The sequence below is a fragment of the Aplidium turbinatum genome, chromosome 8 (genome assembly GCF_918807975.1).
Source record: "Aplidium turbinatum chromosome 8, kaAplTurb1.1, whole genome shotgun sequence".
Lineage (NCBI taxonomy): Eukaryota > Metazoa > Chordata > Ascidiacea > Aplousobranchia > Polyclinidae > Aplidium > Aplidium turbinatum.
This window is the reverse complement of record NC_137479.1, coordinates 28,191,402-28,209,363: the sequence shown is the minus strand read 5'-3', so window position 1 is coordinate 28,209,363 and position 17,962 is coordinate 28,191,402. Positions and strand designations below refer to the sequence as shown.

General features: G+C 35.8%; 1 protein-coding gene across 1 annotated transcript; it reads right to left on the bottom strand.

The window, feature by feature from the left end:
* Window positions 1-2,358: 2,358 nt before the first annotated feature.
* LOC145775685 (b(0,+)-type amino acid transporter 1-like) lies at window positions 2,359-16,545 on the bottom strand. Its single transcript, XM_082587025.1, has 11 exons — window positions 16,468-16,545; window positions 14,709-14,764; window positions 10,704-10,843; window positions 9,407-9,632; window positions 8,309-8,491; window positions 7,974-8,107; window positions 7,283-7,417; window positions 6,655-6,855; window positions 5,851-6,000; window positions 3,228-3,396; window positions 2,359-3,109 (listed from the first exon to the last, which is right to left on the bottom strand). Exons 1-11 carry the CDS (start codon window positions 16,521-16,523, stop codon window positions 3,042-3,044), a joined length of 1,518 nt encoding a protein of 505 aa, XP_082443151.1. The 5' UTR covers window positions 16,524-16,545; the 3' UTR covers window positions 2,359-3,041.
* Between the last annotated feature and the right edge of the window lie 1,417 nt (window positions 16,546-17,962).

Below are 17,962 nucleotides of genomic sequence, written 5' to 3'. Positions count from 1 at the left end.
TCAAATGTAAAACAGTTAAGTTTGCAAAATGAACTATTTACCTTTGAAAGCAAAGCAAAAGTCAATATAGTTAATTTTTTGAATCAAATATGATTTGTAATCTTGTAAATTATCCATTACTAAAAAAAATATTTTTTTTGAATCATTGACGTTTATTTTAAACAAACGAGCGTGCATGCAGACATTCTACTGAGGGTAATTATGAATTGATAACTCTAGTACAGTACGCTATGGATTGCTTTTACCTCGTAGCGCCCAAAAAAAAAAAAAAAAAAATTTTCAGAAATTTTTAGTTAAAAGGTGTGGTACAACCAACACAGAATATTTAGCTGTGCAACTTGTTGCAAATTTGCCACATTGGGTTATAGACAGTGATGTACGCGCATACAAAAATATTGACGCCGTCAGCGTTAACGCAAACGTTCGAAAAACCATACGCCGTATGCGTCAACGTAATTTGTAAATAAAGTTGGCGGCGTCAGCGCATACACTAGCGTAAACTAATTTTGTTTGCTTGGTGTCAAACAATCACACGGTATAAACCACTCGAAACAAACAAGTTTTATTTTGAATTTCCACGAAGAAACACAAGCATCTGAAAGCGTTCGTCTGATATTTTGCTGTTTTTGTTTCCAATATGTCGTTGCCCATTGAAAACATTCTTTCAACTGCAGCGCTGGAAGGTATTGGCGTGTTGTAGCCAAAAAAAATACATTAAAAAGTATGCGTTGACGCTATGTGCTAAAAAGCCGCGAAAACTTTACGTCGTAGCCTCAAGTGCAAACTATCCAAAAAAATATGGCCGCAAGCGTTAGCGTAAACAAAAAGTCTACGCCGCAAGTCTGCGGCGTAGAATTTGCGTCGTATACGTACATCTCTGGTTATACAGGGATCAACTGAAAGTATTTTGTTGTTTCATTTTCTTCACAAATATTCATTCTATTCTCTCAAAGTCAACTAATTTCCAATTTATTTTGTTGCATGCCGCAACATGGTATAGGCTACGCTACGTAATATTATTTCTGAAATTAACAAGAAATCGTTTGGTCATCAAGATTCAAGTGAATATTGTCTGGATGGTGAGAGGCATTAATAACTGATTCTTGAGTTTAATAGCATCTTAAGAAATGAAGAAATTTTAATATTATTTTATGATGTTTGACAAAGAGGAGGTGAAGATGCGCATTTCTAACCTACAAACATGTCGAAGTTATAAAAGCATTTATTTCTACTCTAGCAAACCTTGCAGGCCAAAACAAACGTCATTAAATCTTACGATTTAAGTTTTTAAATCTATTATCGTAATTCTTATGAAAAGAAGTTATCGCAGTGTTTATTATCTTAATTATTCGAACAGAGGCTGCAGCTCGCTTTTCTCAAGTTTTTTGCGACTACAAACTTTGTTTAACAACAATAATAGCAAGTTAATTGCAAGAAAGAGACTTTTCGCAGTCGTATCTTCATCATGAACTTTTTAGGCCAAAGGTGATTCCACCCATGTTGGCGATGTTTCCCGAATTACACTGGGAAGTTAAAGGAACTCAGTCCGCTTTTAGTTTTCTGATTGACACGCCAATCCCAGCATGTACGTGATACGTAAAGTTTCATTAAACATGGTTGTGAGGCATATTTAGAAAGTGCAGAATAGTAGTTTTGTACATATTTCATCAAATATAGAAAAGATAACTCATTAGTTATGGGTAATTCAGTATTGCATTTGTCTCCAGTTGCATACGCTTACCTTTACGAGTCTACGTCTACCCAGGGTGTAAGAAAAGGAAGGCCGAAAGTGATAACCGGCCTAGTGTGATAACTGTATCTTCTCATTCAACGAAGCTCAGTAAATAATATGGGACCACCTTTATCTTTAGGCTACTTGATTAAAAATATTTTTTCCTGGCAAATATACAGAAGATCTGGCATCGCGTTTGCATTACACAGTCTACTCTCAGAATGAAGATGGCAAAAGTTGCGCTATTCGGTGCGCTCTTAATAATAGTGTTATGGCTTTATTTATTGTCGCTCTGCAGCAGCTAAGGTATTTTACTGAAAGGGCACATTTTAAATTTTGTATCGGGTTTACGATGTTATCACATTAATACCCGATTTATTCTCACTGCTTTATGCAAGAAAAAATGCAATCAATACAATTTTAAAGTCTTTGGTTTGACCCGACCTGGAATTGATCTCAGATCTACCAGCTCCAAAGCCGAAGGCGATAACACTTGGCCACTGAGCTGATCGGTGAACTCTTGATTTTCCTTGACAAAATAGGATACTTCCATTTTTCTGATATATTTTGCCAAATAAATGTGAAATTGTTTTCCTTCTCACTAAATAGTGAAATGTTAATGTTGGAACGCACATTTATTGCACCTTTGAACAAATTTCAGATCTCCCCTAGACAACAACAAATGAAGAGCATGCGACCAAAAAGAAGAATGGATCTAGTGACCATAAGCACCAGCAAATATTTACTACAAGAAGCCACAAACAATAAAACTACTCAAGCAAGCGCTGAGATGGAAGTAAAATGTAACAGTCGGTGGTGGTACCTCCAACATTCAGAAGGCGAATTAACCTGCTTTTGTTGTGAATAACCAAGTTTTAAAACTATGCAGTTGCACTGTGTTGTAACTACAATAATTTAAACAATTACGAAAAGTTTTCAAATACATGATATAAAATGGGTGAAATCTGGAGGCTGCCCCATTAAGAATTTTTTATTTTTATGCATTTTTTTACAAAAAAAAAAAAATTTAAAGACAATTTGTTCACAACAACTCATAGAACTCAGATGGTGGCTTTTTTGTGTTCGAAAACAAACACTAGGCCGTGATGGTGTCTATGAAGCTGGTACGTATTTTTTCTAAGCAAATATTTATTGTTTCATTAATTTTGCTATGAAAGAACTTTACTTTAACTATTTTGTGCAAAAACTTTGCTTGAGACACAGTTGCACTCATTAATCTATCTTTAAAATGTGTAACATTTGCGAATTTAAGTACAGGCTTCAATACGCCGCATTGAATGTCTTTTCATCACTTTGGCATGTCGTCATCAGGTAGTGTTACCAACAACAATTTTTGTAGAAATCGCTTTACACGACCTGAAAATATAACTTTCTCATAAAATATGGCCTAATTTACACAGCATGTTACTATAATTAAGCACACAAAAATTAAAATCGACTCAAATATGCACTAACAATGTACTTGTGTACTTACCTATAACTTTGCTCTTGTAACCAAAATGAACAAATGGAATATAGAAAATTAAACCGGAGAGAATAAATAACACGACGTATAAATATTGTATTTGTGGATCATCAATGATTGGAGCAAGTACCAAACAAATAGCACAGAGAAGGACGACGATCGGAATGAAAATAGGAACCTGAACATAAAAACGTTTTTTGTTCATTCGGATTGACTACGCAGGCCAACAAAAAAGATAAAAAAAATTGTGTCTGCAATGTAAGATGTGATTTGGGGTATATTGAGGCTGCTGATTTCAAAAATCACATCAGATTTCATCCATCACATCAGGTTTTTGAGATTTTTACATGATACTTTTTCTCATAATATTGGGTTTTTGGCCAAATTTTCTCTTACTGTTACCGTTTTATAAAGACCTTATGAGCCAAAAGTGTTGCAAAATTTGTCATATTCATGGAAATGACGTTATTTTGTAACATTTGGAGATGTATGATGACACCATGACCATTGGAGTGACCGACCTACCTTCAGAAGGTACAGTACACTAGTCAGAAGCCCCCCTAGCTAGATGGTCCACTGGTCAAACGAGTCACCTAGACCATCTGGCTAGTGGACCATCTGTCTATGGTAGACCATCCAACTTATGTACCTTCTGAGAACTGTCCATAAACCACCCCTTACAGGCAGGGTTACATTCACTTTCGCCTGAATGCTTAGTACCATTCTACTTTTTGATAAATAACATTGGTTTTATCTTTTTCGCTGAACGTGGAGATTTAAGCGCATGTGAAACTTGTCTATGACTCATTCTTATTTGAATTTTCATATATTCAGATTTTTTCATATTAGCAAGGTGTTAATTCTGTTTGTGGTGTGAATAAGTAGCAGAATGACATCTTTAAAAAAGTGTGAAAATGACCCTGATGTTCTTTGTTACATATGTAGCAGTTATAGGCTACTGTTCCTAACCAAAGGCAAACCATAATAACTTTTGTGAAACAAGCATATCTTACATACTTTAAAATTCGCCTGGGCAATCAGGACAAATCATGGGCTCCACACATGCTGCATGTAAAGCTTGTGAGGAAAACCTAAGACGATAGATCAATGGAAATCTTAAATCCACTCACAACATTCACAAAAATCATGCAAGGGAAAGTTTGTCCAGAGTAACGTTTCCCAAATGTGCATGTGAATTTTCTTTTTTCTGTAGAATTGAACCTATTTTTATGTGTCTGTTCTATTCGATTTCTTCAATTTTATTTTTCTTTGCTGGCGCAAACATAATAACGAATGACATTAGGCCTACAAACACGCAACTGTAGCACCAACAAAAAGAAAAGATGGCAAAACCAAAAGGTTTAAAATATGTATTGGGGATTTGCACAGCCATCAAACCTACTTCTTAACACGAAAAAAATAACAATGTAGCCTACTATTGCAAAAAAAATGACGTTGAACGTTTAGTGTTAGCAGATAAACTTTGAAGAATTAGGTTCAAGTTACCACACTTCAACAAAATAAAAAATAAAAAAAAATAAAACAGGTCTTGAAATACCTCAATGTTTTCATTAATATTATGTTTGTATCTCTTGTGTAGACTTTAGACTTTATCGTAATGAATTTAGACTTTATCACAGACCTTGTTGACAAAAAAGGGTTCAAATTCCATGAAACGCCATAATCTACCAATACAGATCAGGAGTCGATTTTACCCATTTTTACCAAAACAGCACCCAGATATCATAAAATCCTGATGTGATTTTTGAATTCAGCACCCAAAATATACCCTAGAATGACATTTACTATGCTGACACAAAAAGCGTGTTGGCTGTGCTATCAGTTTAAGGTTTGAGTTTTTTAAAGAAATTAACAGTAAGACACGTCTTCGCTTTTCTTTCACATCGGGTGTTCCTCGATACGAATCTCTGCTCAGTATTGGATCGATTTATGTTTCCCTCGGCATAGTTTAGTGTAATTAACCCTTTCTTTCCCAGTGTTGCCGTTCGGCAACACTGAATACAATAAACAAACAAACAATTTTTTTCATTTTATTTCTTTTTTGAAGTCATTACTACCCCAGGAGAGCTTTAGAAAAATTTTCCCGCCCAAAGCTTCTCCATCGGAGTTATATTTACCACCTGAAGTTAAATTTCAATTATATCAACGGAGTAAACTTAATAAAGAGAAGAGACAAGCTTGTGATGAATGCATAAGTCATAAGCTGGTAATAGGCTAGTAACGTTACGTTTAGTCAGTCAGAAAGGGGTGGGCTAAATGAGAAAAAAAAACATTAGTAAACATCTGATTTAAAGAATGATAGCCTATGTTTTTTTGAAAAGACAATATGGAAGCATATGTGGAGGCCATCTGCCAGCAGTGACGTGACTGGATGATGACGGTGATGTTTTTTTGTATAGAAAGCAAAACTTTTACGGTAGAAAACTTCTTCTAATGTCCAAAAAAAAACTTTCTTTCAATGAAATGGAAACCATTCTGTCAACAGAAAAAAAAACAGGAATTTTTCTGAAAATAAAATCCAGCAAATTATTCATTACCGTACATAAGCACAAGTAGCGTTTCATTTTCTTTAACTTTGTCGATTAAATGATATTTGCAAACAACTACATGCCTTGATAGGCCTTGGATGGTCAGGAAGTTTGTATCTAAAATACAGAAGAGCAGCACACGTCGATCCATGAAAGATCCACATCGAAAAGCTAAAGTAGTCTATCAAGGTATCGAAGTCGTTTGGTACCACCATTAGCATAGCCAAGAATCCCTAAACAAACCGAATAAAAGTTTAATAATTTTATGAAATTTCTAAAATAACACATATACCTTTTCACATAAATAGCTGCAGACACAATGCTTAAGCTTTTAAGTTTTTTTTAAAAACCTGGTGAATTGCCAAATTTAATAATTGAAACACTAAAAACGCAAGATAAGCAGTTGTTTGTTTCTCAGCGGCCGATTGTAGCAAGAATTGACAACGATCGACACCGTGTTTCGCCCATGAGGCTGGGCTTGTCAGTATCGCACCACTAATTCTTGCTACAAGGGTATTCGACCACCGCTTTATCGCCTGGCTTTCGTCTTCTCAAAATTTAAAATTACTCTAAGCATGCTCATTTACATACAATGTATTTACTGAGTTCCATTAAGGATAGGGGATCTCCTGACCAAGAAGAAGCAGGCCAGCAATTCTCCATCAAGTATCAATTTAGTATTTTATTATTAAAATGCATGGAGAATCAGCAGAGCCCTATTTATGGCGTATGCATTTCGCTCTACAACTGTAGAGCATCATTAGTGCCAAAAAAGCAAACACACGAATGCATCACCTAAAGAACTATTACTAAATAAATAAATGAATCTGCAGTAGCCTAACTAAGATACTTGCCAAAACCAGCTTACATACATATCCGTTACATACATTTAACAGTACAGCAGGTGCTGGGGTATTCCTGTGGATGTGCAGCATAGCGAGCAATTTTGTAAACTGCCCTTCTCTTGCAGCTACGTAGTATATCCTTCCAGCTGTGAAGCAGGATCCAAGACAGGTTCCAAAGACGGAGCAAGAAACAGCAACTGGAATAATCCACACAAACCATCCCAACACTCGATTTCCAAACGTCTGTACAATTTACAAAAACATACTGTATATTAGTGTGGAGTAGATATCAGATTGCAGTACTTTAACTTGTGAAGGCTATAGATTTGCTGGTCATGCTGGAGTTTCGTTTGTGAATCTCCTGTAAACTTAATATATGAGATATACCTATTACGCTTCTTGCGCTTTGTTTTACGCAGGGACGTAGTCACGGAAGGGCTTGGGGGGCAATCTCTCCCCAAAAATTGTATCTTATCCACCCAAATAAATATGCTTCTATGTTATTACAACGTTTTAATACCATTTTAATTAATGTTGAATGACGTTTGCTCTCCCCAACAGTTGCTTTGCCCTCTAGTTTTCTTTCTTGCTACGTCACCGGTCTTTCAAAAGCCATAACATTTAATCTGTCGATTCAGAATATCACTACTGTCCAACACTTCACACTCACCGCACCCACAGCTGGTGAATCCAGTAATTCATGCATTGACATGCTGGAAAGGTAGGCTATGTTTGTAAGCATGTACAATCCTGTCACAAGTGTCATTGCGATAACGACAGCTTTTGGGAGATTTACCATCGGATTCTACAAGTCAGAATAATGAAAATAATAAATTAGCGCCAACCGGCAAAGTAAGAGGCACAAAATTGATAAGTTACAATTGCTACAAAAAAAGAAACATAATAAGTAGGACAGCTCCGGTGAAAAAATCTTGCCTATGCCGCTGTTGGTAAGAATACTAGTAATAATGTCGGCTGCATTGCCGAGTGGCGAGAGCCATGGCACGACACTCGAAAGGGCGCCGGTTCGACACCGCTCAAGCGAAGGGGCTGTGTCTTTGGTAAGACACTTAAAGGTATGCCTGAAGGTTGTCACAAAGATTGGCTTCCTTGCCTTCCCGTCCACTTAATCTAAATCTCTAGCCACCGGGCGTAAGCCTGGATACGACAAAAAAGTAAGAATATTATTGTAACGTAATTGTTACTATTGATACAACATAATCTTTAGATTTATTGGAAAATTGAAGAAGTTGTGGCGGAAAGGTCGAAATCTTTTACACGGTATGCTGTGCTTGAATTAATAGCAACTAGCCGAAGAACAGAACAAAAATATAGAAACATTTAGAAGTCGTGTACGCTACCTTGAGTTCTTCAATGACGTAGTTCAGTTGATTCCAACCGTCAAATGCCCATAATCCTTGATAGAAAGCTAGCGCCACCTCGCGGACACCTGGTGTTTCTCCAGTGAAGGCATTTTGAAAATGTTCGGTGTGACCTGAAATAAAAAAAACAAAATTTGAGAGCATATCCCAGGCAACAAAATCCATCGTTTTTACATTCGTACAACGTCTGCAGATGTTGAACCAATGTAAAAACGACTGACTTTGCTGTCTGGGTGTCTAGATGCCTTCGAAAATAGTCCATTAAAGCTTTATAGTGTAATTCAGTCAAAATTTCAAAAGCAATTGCTCCTTACCGTTGCAAAGCATCACCATTCCACCAATGATAATAATAATCAAACTTAAAACTTTTCCAAAGCTGAAGAAAGTCAGGAATTTTGTCGAAAGTTTTACGCTGGCGCAATTCACAAACACTACTATCATAATCACCGCAACAGCAGTGAGTTTTTGAACAACTTCAGAATCATCACCGCAATCAACTGAAACAAACATAAGCAAACGTCATAATGATCCCCACCATAGGCTATAGGCCTACTGTATCTAAGTAGGCTAAACTGTTGGGGATAAACTAAGGCTCACAATCGTGCAGGAAAGAGGGATTGGAAACTTTGACTCTCCTAAGCAAGTGTGACGTCATAATAAGTGAATTAGTAATAATGATAAGAATAAATGCGTTCGTTGTTATTATTAATTTAATCAAAGTATCGTCAAACAACTTTCTCTAAAGGGGTACAAGTGTAGTTTGTATCCGGAAAAAAAATGTTTTTGTTTACATTTTTATGGAGTTCTGTAAAAGTTTTGAATAGAAGTAAAAGTTTAGCTTAATCTTTTTTTATTATTGTTTATTTGATAATTTCGTATTATTTATCACCAATGTCATGTAAAGCGCCTAGGAGGATAATTTGCACTGTGGATGTGGCGCTATCTAAATGTTGTTACTATTATTCAATTAAAGAGCATCATAGGATCAAAAACATAAAAGATTACAACTTTGACAAAAAGACAAATTAAAAAAAAAGCTTATAACTTTGGCTCACGTTTACAATACATTCAGGCAGTGGACTTTGAATACGATTAGCTTTTTCAAGTCTTGCATATTCTTATTTGTAGGCTGCAATATACTGTTCTACTGTAGCCTACTAGTTTTTTAGTTAAGCTACTCGATCGATTTTTCGTTCTGACTATTTCCTTTGTTTTATTTCAAGGATTTTGGTCACATAAAATGTTGTCAACAAAGTTAGGGTGAAAGCAGTTTAAATGAAAATTCATCTAGTCACACAAATAGGTTACTCACAAAGTCCTAAATTCTTCGACGGACTAGAAAAATATCAAGGTGACAAAGTTGGCTCTTTTAGATTAACCTGGCATTTGTAGACGATGCATCTCAAACGTACCTGGATATGCCGCCACCACAGAATACTTGGCGAACGTTAAAGACAGCAAAGCCAGTGCTGAAGGCTTTAAAACAGCTCCAGATGTCCAAGCAAAAAAGTAGGCCGGTAATGGACCAAAAGCTTCAAGCAGAATCGGAAATTCCCCGCCTGATTTTGGAATCATTGTTCCCACTTCTGCATACGAGAGAGCGCCAAAAGTAGCCAAAACTCCACAACCCAGCCAAATCTAAACGCAAAAAGTCATATAGCTTTTTCATATTTTTTTGATGTTCTTTGATTTTGATGTTCTTGACATATTTTCTTGATGTTATGTAAACACAGCAAAAAAGACTAAAACTATTATCCAGATAAAATATAAAGCAATGTCGTATTAAAACATATTATCTAACGCGCCAGACACAAATGTTTTGAAGGTTTATTTTATGAACAGCGTTGAGGATTAAAATAATACTTTCCAAATGCAGACTGCGCCTAAAGAAGGAAATTGTGATGGCTAACAGATCAGATACAGACAATTTCTTGCGTTACTTTATAAGTGAAGAGGAGGAAAGTGAAAACTGGTATTCTTGCTATTGTGTTTTAACCACCTCTATGACTTTTTAAAGTACAGTTATGTAACTTGTTGCGCCCTAGGGGTAAACGCTAGGCTAATTTTGGAAACAACACTACATTTTTAGGGTCGTATGCATAAATTAAAACTGCGTTTAGTTAAATATAGCCGGACAAAAAATGTTTCCAGCAAAGGCAACAGAGCAACCGCTGAACGTGACGTGATACGTTGTCATGCAAGTTAGTACTGAACACTAAAACACAGCGGGGGGGAGGGGGGAAATTAAGATCTCAAACTACATTTGTATTCAAACCTTATTTAGTAAACTTAAAATCTTTTTGAAAACAAAACTTCGTTATTGAATTTTTTATCAAATCTTCTTATAATTTTAATGATGATCCAATAGGATGCGTAGTGTGATAAAATATTTAATATAAAGTAAAAAGTACCAAACTACATCAAATAAATCAATTCTATAAAAAAAAATTAGGAAGGATATTTTGATTTAGTGTGATACTGTCTACTTTGCTTTAAAATCTTTTGTCTGCCAAGCTAGTGTTCCGATGTAAGGGCAGTTTCAGGAGGTAGTTTAAGGAAGGGAGGGATTTTATAAACAAACGCAATAATGTGTAGATTTACATTAATTCGACTTTGAAAACGATCGCCCAGGTCGCCTTCCTCCTACATCCGTCATTGTTCCGAGGTAGCCAACTGGTTACCAATCACAATCAAAATTTAAAGACTTACCAGAAGTCCAACTCCAACTGATCCAGCGTTCCTCATGACTCCTTTTGGGGAGACAAAAATTCCAGATCCAATCATTGTTGAAACAACCAAACTAACTCCAGCAAGTAAACTCACTTCTCTCTTCAGTTCCACTTTGAATGCTATGAGAGATATTTAAAAGTCATAAGAATAACATTCATAGCACTGAAGATAAGAAAGTTTAGTTTTCGAAACGTTTGCTGAGCATAATTTTATTATCTACATTTTGGGCTCTTTATTTTTTTTTATTACAGTAGATTAACCAGGAGTTCAAACCATTCACAAAGCCAAAATATTTTACAAGATAACAGCCATGTGTATTGTAAGTGTAGAAATTAAATTATTACCCAACAAATTTATTAAAATAAATTGTTTGAGTTGAAAAAGCGTCAAAAAGTCGATTTTTATTCTAATTTCCAGAAAATAGCTTCAAAATTGAAATTTTTGAATTTTAACATAAATTGATACTAAACTAAACAAAAAATTACTTTTCTTATAAATATAAGACCTTTTTGGCGTTTTTACATTTCAAAGTAATTGCACTAACATTAACATATAGATAACTAGCATTGCACGAAAATGTCTAGCCACCTGAGACGAAATGTTTATTGTGAAGGGCAGGAAGGTAGAAAAATGACCAGTTTAGGTTTAAAAATTCGCAAAGAATAAAAACTAAAAAAGTCAAGAAATTTCGCATTTCTAGCACATTTCCTTCTGTGAAATATTTCACTACTAGAGCGGGCGTCCTCATAAAACCCCGTGTCGCTACAGAGAGAGTTAAAACTTTTCACATGTTTTGACAAGACAAAGTCGCATGTAGACACTGAAACTTAAACAGCAGTAGAGATGTTGTTTTGAAAAAGATGAAAATTTTATATGTACAGTTGTTATTCCAGAGATAAAATGCAGCAGTGGCAAATAAAGTGCTTGACGCAGCAAGCAAATATAAACCACTAATAATAATAATAATCGTGTTTTTATTTGCGCCCATTGCGATAGCATACAGTACACTGCGGTCACAGATGCAATACAACAGACGACAGGAAGCAGCGAAGTGACATATAGTCTTCGAGTCAGCTGCTCCCCTTATTTTAGCTTGCCATTAAGTGTCTTTGCCGAGACACAGCCGCGTGCTATGGAGCGGTGTCGAACCCACGTCTTTTCGAACGTCGCACAGACATTCTCACCACTCGGCTACGCAGCCGACATGTATAACAAAAACTGACACGAAATAGTTTTGTGATATCTTAAGTTTGATGTTGTACAATAATTATCAAATGTAAAAGTAGAAAACAAAAATAATATTTTATCAGTTGTTGCTGTAAAATATGAACATACATCCGACCCGATGGCCCCTTTGAGTGCCCTTGACGTTTCTCATACGTCATAAGAATGTATTATTTGTATGCCAAGGACGTATGTGATACGTCAAAATATGTAGTTAGTTGTATGCCAGGCTTTATGTTTTTTAAGATGGTTGGACGTTTCTGGTACGTCCAAAGCAAATGCGAAATACATTCTGAATACAAATATGCACTGACAAGATACTTGATAAGGTTGAATTTTGCCTCCGAAGTGTATAATCATTAGTCATAGCAGTGCCTCTCTTAGGGCATTTTGGCCCCTGTGCAGAATCTGCTTTGCGGGCCCCAATGACAATGATCCAATTCAGTAGCGTAGGTAGGTATTTTGAAAGGGGAGGGTTGACGGCCGGCGGGTGAAGCTTGACAGCTTGTTCGCTGAAGGCGCCACCCAGGGCTGGGGGTCTGGGGGGCCTCCCCCAGAAAAATTTGAAAAATTAATTTGAATTTGGTGCATTCTGAGAGCATGTTCAACAAAAATTTGGATATGAATATTAATGTAAAATGGTGCTGTCCAGTGGCATAGCAAAAGGATAAGATCATGTTTTCGTTGGCATTTTTCGGAAATAAAGCTATGCCTCTATGTTTTCTTGTTGCTAATTCCTGGCTGAGATATTTGAATGTTTCATTGAAAATGAAAAAAATTACTGCATTTTCTGAGTAAATTGCGATCGCACGGTTTGCACACCCCAAAGACCGGCACTGGTCAGTGGTCATACTCATAGTAGGCCTACTGATGCCAAAACAAAATAAATCTATCCGTTTGACAAGCTTATAACTACTTTGATGATGATATAAATCATAAATTCCAAAGTACTTTGGAAGCCCTTTCAAAAATTGAAATCTTGCAAGAGTTAGTAATCTGTTTTTAGACAATATAGAAAATTACTGCCAAGCTTTCTCTTCAGTCTAATATTTCGAATTTGGGAATGGATTCAAAAAGACAAAGAGCTGGAAGTTCTGAATGTAAGCATATTGATCGATTATAATTGCAGTAAATGTGTGATGATGAATAAAAATTTAGATACGATTTCAGATACTCTAGGCTAGACCGCAGTTTACTTCCTCAAATCAAATATTAGCCTCATACAGTAGCCTACTCAGTTGCTCATTGCCGATGCTAGAAGATGAATTGGTCGTTGAATCGATTTTGGATTCGGTCAGTAGAGAATCGGTTGTTGACTTAGAAGATAATGAAGAGTGGAATCCTCCTCTACCGCAACACAAAGATGATAACGATGATTTTGGCGCCGCCAATTCTGCTACTGTTGACAATGTGGATGCTGATGTCCAGGCAGCAAACTACGGCCAGTCCGGTAGGTGTGAGATGTACGCAGCATATTGCTAATAATGAAATTGTGTTTTTATACATTTGCAGAGATGAGGTTCAGCATGCTTAAAGTCTAAAACTTGACTTTTTTACAGCCATTACACCCCTACAACATGGCTAGAAAATCACTGAAGTGTTACAAAAATATTGCGATCTACTTGCTTCAAATTGCTTTGTTGAACGGCTGCACTTTGACGAGCATCTAAGAAGGAAAAAGAGTTACTCTTTTATCTTATGTTCAGGAAGTGAGTCAATGGTAAAACTTTTACATCAGATGATTTTTTTATTTGTTTTATCAATTTTATTTTGTTGTCAGGTTCTGTTGGGGCTGATCTTTCATGAAGGTCTGCTAATAAAACGACACCCAAGCAGATAAAAGCATGCATCGTCTATAGTTGGAAGGCACATCATCGGGAAAATACCAGCTATAGTGAGAAAAAATTGCGTCTTCAGAAACGCTGCCGGGTGTGCTACAAAAAAGGAATGAAGAGAGATGTGCGCTACCATTGCACCTATTTTCCAAGCAAACCAGGCTTGCATGTTGGAGAATGCTTTACGAAATACCACACGAAAGTGAAATATTGGAAGTAAATTGTAATATTCCCCCAAATAAAAGCTTACACGATCATAGTGTGCTGAACAGTTAGAAAAAGAGATTTTAGGGGGAAAAGGCAAAAATTATGACGTCATCAATGATCATTTTTATGATGTCATAGAAACCATCGATGACGCAAAACATATCCTTGACAGTTACAAATCTATTTTGACAAAACAACCTAAATCAGCCTTTCAAAAACGCGCCGAAATTTGTTTTTCATAAAAGTGTCAATTTTGGTAAAATACCCTTGGCACAGAGGTAAACCCAATTGGAAAAAGCTGTGGCAGTCAAAGGGTTAATGGATTGGGTGCCCGCTTCTTAGTCGGTGAAGCTGCGTTTCTTTCCGAGTCAGGTCATACCAAAAACCTTATGAAATTGATGATACATTTTTGTTGGTTTTGAATCTTTATCCTCAGACTGACAAAAGTCTTGATAGGTATATTCCTGGTAGTTTCGCTTCTCGTTTCGTTTCGTTTCAGGTAGATTGAGGGAATGGATTTTTGTACTGATATCTTTGTCTAAGAGCAGCACATATTTACAGAGTAGCGTATGTCAGACTGCGAATCCTGCACTTTTACATTGATTCAACGTCTACTATAAAAATAGCGGATTTTGATGTCTGAGATACAGTTATTTTTTATAAATGCACTTGATTATTACGCATTACATTTATACATAAAACTACAGTTTTTTCTTACATTGCTTACTACCATCGGAGCTTTGTGAATCATCTCCAATGAAGGAAGGGGTTCGTCTGTATTAGAAAAAAAAAACATTCATTAAACAACTAATAGATAAAATAAAAATGCATGTTGAAGAACAGCTTTGTCCCAAAAAGTTACTTTGATAGAATTGATTTCATTTACTTATACAGTATAATAAAAAGTATAATATTGAAAAATATGATAATTTCTAAGTTAATAGTCCCCAGCGTTGTATGGAAAACGCCTAATAAGAAGCTTTTATTGATTTTTTTGGCAAGCGCGGACACTTGTTACCTAAACATAAACAGACATACCCCAGCAAAAAAAAAGTTACCTCTCTACCCAAATTGTACTTGTTAAATACACCGTTAAAGCTTATTGCCATTCTGCCATAGTATTTTTACCAAATCCAATCAATCACTGATTTATTTTTTTCTCAAATTATCACGGCAAATACACTGGTACATTACACAGAAGTGAGAGAGCAAGGCCTACATGATAATGAGCGAAATGCAAGTATTTCAAATAAAAGGAACTGCTCATCATGTCAGTTACTACGTATAGACTTTGTTTGTTTAGCAAAGTTGTGGAACCATTGAGAGCCATTTGAGTGGTTTAAAACACGGCGGGCGGCTCGCAAATCATTGTAATTTATATCGATTGGAGGTTTATTTTTGTACATTGTAAGTTTACAAGAAAGAAAAAAAGGCTTTACTTCTTTTGTGCTTCATAAAATCGTTTGACAAAATACTGAGCTGTCACTTTGAATGATTGATGAGTTTCCTATACTAAGAACGTAAAAAAAGATGTTGACATTCTACTACATCAAGTAGTCAAGTAATTTACATTAACATAAGTTGTAGAATAAAAAAGAAAAAATTGCATGAGATTTAATAATCCTGATTGTTGATGTAAACCAGCTGTTTAATCTTCCATCACATTTATTATCATTTCAGAAGGCAATGCGAGCTCAACTATTTGTTTATACTATAAATGTCAAATTGAGTGGTACAAACGCGAACAGAACAAAGCCTAAGAACAGGATTGTTTACATAAAATTACGTTTGATATTTACAATAAACATAACAATGAGGTTTTAAACGTGCTTTTGATTAATACCGCCAAATCTTACTTTTCACTAACTTTAAAATCGTTGAACGCATATATTCTGTAGGTACATATGAACGTATTTGAAAATTATGACATAAAACTCTAAAGTTTCTATGACTTTAGCATCTTTTCAATAATAAAAAGAATATTTAAAAATTAACAGTGAATATCATTGTAAACTCAGAAACTAACGTCACTTGCAAATCTATGTTCATGATAGCTAATAAAAAACACTGAAAAACACGCAGTAAAAACGTAATGTCACAGCCACACGATGGTATTTTCGGGAGGTTGTTGTTTTGTTGTTTTTTCTCAGAACATTTTCGCTCTGCTATGGAACCGTGAGAATGGTTAGACTACTACAGCCTTCACAGGTTATCACATTCAAGCTAAGATAACTTGCCGTGCACTTGAAACCACACAAGATTATTCACAAAAAGCGAACAAGACTGACCCTATGCATGATGTATGCGGTGACTGCTTATTTTGTCGTGGTGCTGATACAGTCATTTGTTTGAACATTACACCGATATGATTTGAGGAAGCTTACACATAACTTGCTGCTATGGTAGAAGATCAACCACCCACACCAGAGAGACACTTCACACACGTAAATCACTATAAAACTATCAGTAATACTTACTTGATAATTGCTTGATTGTTGAGGTTAGTCTTCATCTTATCTACTGAATTTGACATCAATCTTATACAAACTGTCTTAATATCTGCAACGAAAAATAATTTTTCTCTCAAACATTTCACCAAGCGTCAGCGTGATTGTCATATCTTCACTGTATCCACCACATCAATCGCGGTAAAACACCCGAGGCTGACTTCCTGTTAATTTTAACCGACGGCACGATATGACGATAAAATTAAGAGCACGAGAATAGTGGGCGGTTGCAGACACGTGTTAAATTTTACAAAAATTTATGCCACCCAGAGCCAAGGTTACAGTAACGAACAGTTACCTGCCTGCCTAAAAATGAATTTGTTGTAAAAAAAAACTTGCTCAAGCAGATAGGTTACTTGATATTCCGATCTTCTGTGAAGTGTTCAATTTGCATTTTTTGGTTTTTGTGACCACACTTGAGCATCAGGGTAAGTATAAAAATTACTGAATGTTTCAAACTAACTGGTGCTCAACTTTCTTTACTGTATGCTCCATTCTCTTCAAATACACAAAGAAACCATGAGTGTACAAGCTATTGAATGAATTTTTTTTTAATATTCTGTTTTCAAAGCTGTCAAAAATGCTTTTGAGAAGGCTTTCTAAGTCTGGAGTTCATTGAACAGTTGACCCATGGTAATAATTTACGGTCCACAAAGTCTAAGGGATTAGGGATTTTTCTGTGGCGAGATCACCGAGGGGATTTTGTCGAGATTTCTTTAACAGTGTAACTAAGCCACATTGCATTTTATTCACTTCAGCAACGAAGAGCGACTATCAGCATCATTAGCCTATCCCAGACAGCAAATTCCGTCATTTTTACATTGATTTAAGGTATGCAGACGTTGAATCAATGTAAAAATGACAGATTTCGCTGTCTGAATAGCAGTCAAGTGCAGGATGCTCAATATTGCACAAAGTACGCTTTTTACATGAAAGCAATATTATAACCTCTGGCAAGAGCAATTTTTGCATTAAAAGACATGTTTTTATAAGCAACGTAACTGCCATACCAACGTCATCACGCTTATCCTCAGGAACACTCTGCATTTTTCTCTGACATTAGTTGCTACGCTTCAAGGTTTAAATGGAATGTTACAAGTCAGAAAGACTAAGCCATCATTCCACACCGGGTCTGTTTAGTTGTTATCATTCTTCTATTATCATTCGTTATCATCTTTCTGCACCTATATTGTTGCATGCCGTTTTATTCGGAGAATAGCTCTTTATTTCAAACTTCGCTCTGTTATTCCAATGTTTCTGTTATGATGTATGAGACTGTTGTATACACGTATAGTTATATGATTTATGAAGCTTTTTATGCGCCCCTTCCTCTTCTTTCAACTAATTTCTCCAAATAAGGTTACATGAGTGTTTATCATGCTGGAATGTTTTCTCTTTCAATTTCCTGTTCAAAGTATTCCATTAATTTCTCTTTTAACATTCACATGTGTAGCCGGTACATTTG

What these genes read in the sequence shown, in the direction of transcription:
- LOC145775685 (XM_082587025.1), bottom strand. Translation starts at nt 16,523, where the DNA reads ATGTCAAATTCAGTAGATAAGATGAAGACTAACCTCAACAATCAAGCA. An exon ending in AACAATCAAGCAATTATCAA is followed by an intron (nt 14,765 to 16,467) that starts GTAAGTATTACT and finishes TTTCTAATACAG; the next exon opens with ACGAACCCCTTCCTTCATTG. An exon ending in ACGTCATTGAAGAACTCAAG is followed by an intron (nt 7,418 to 7,973) that starts GTAGCGTACACG and finishes TCTGACTTGTAG; the next exon opens with AATCCGATGGTAAATCTCCC.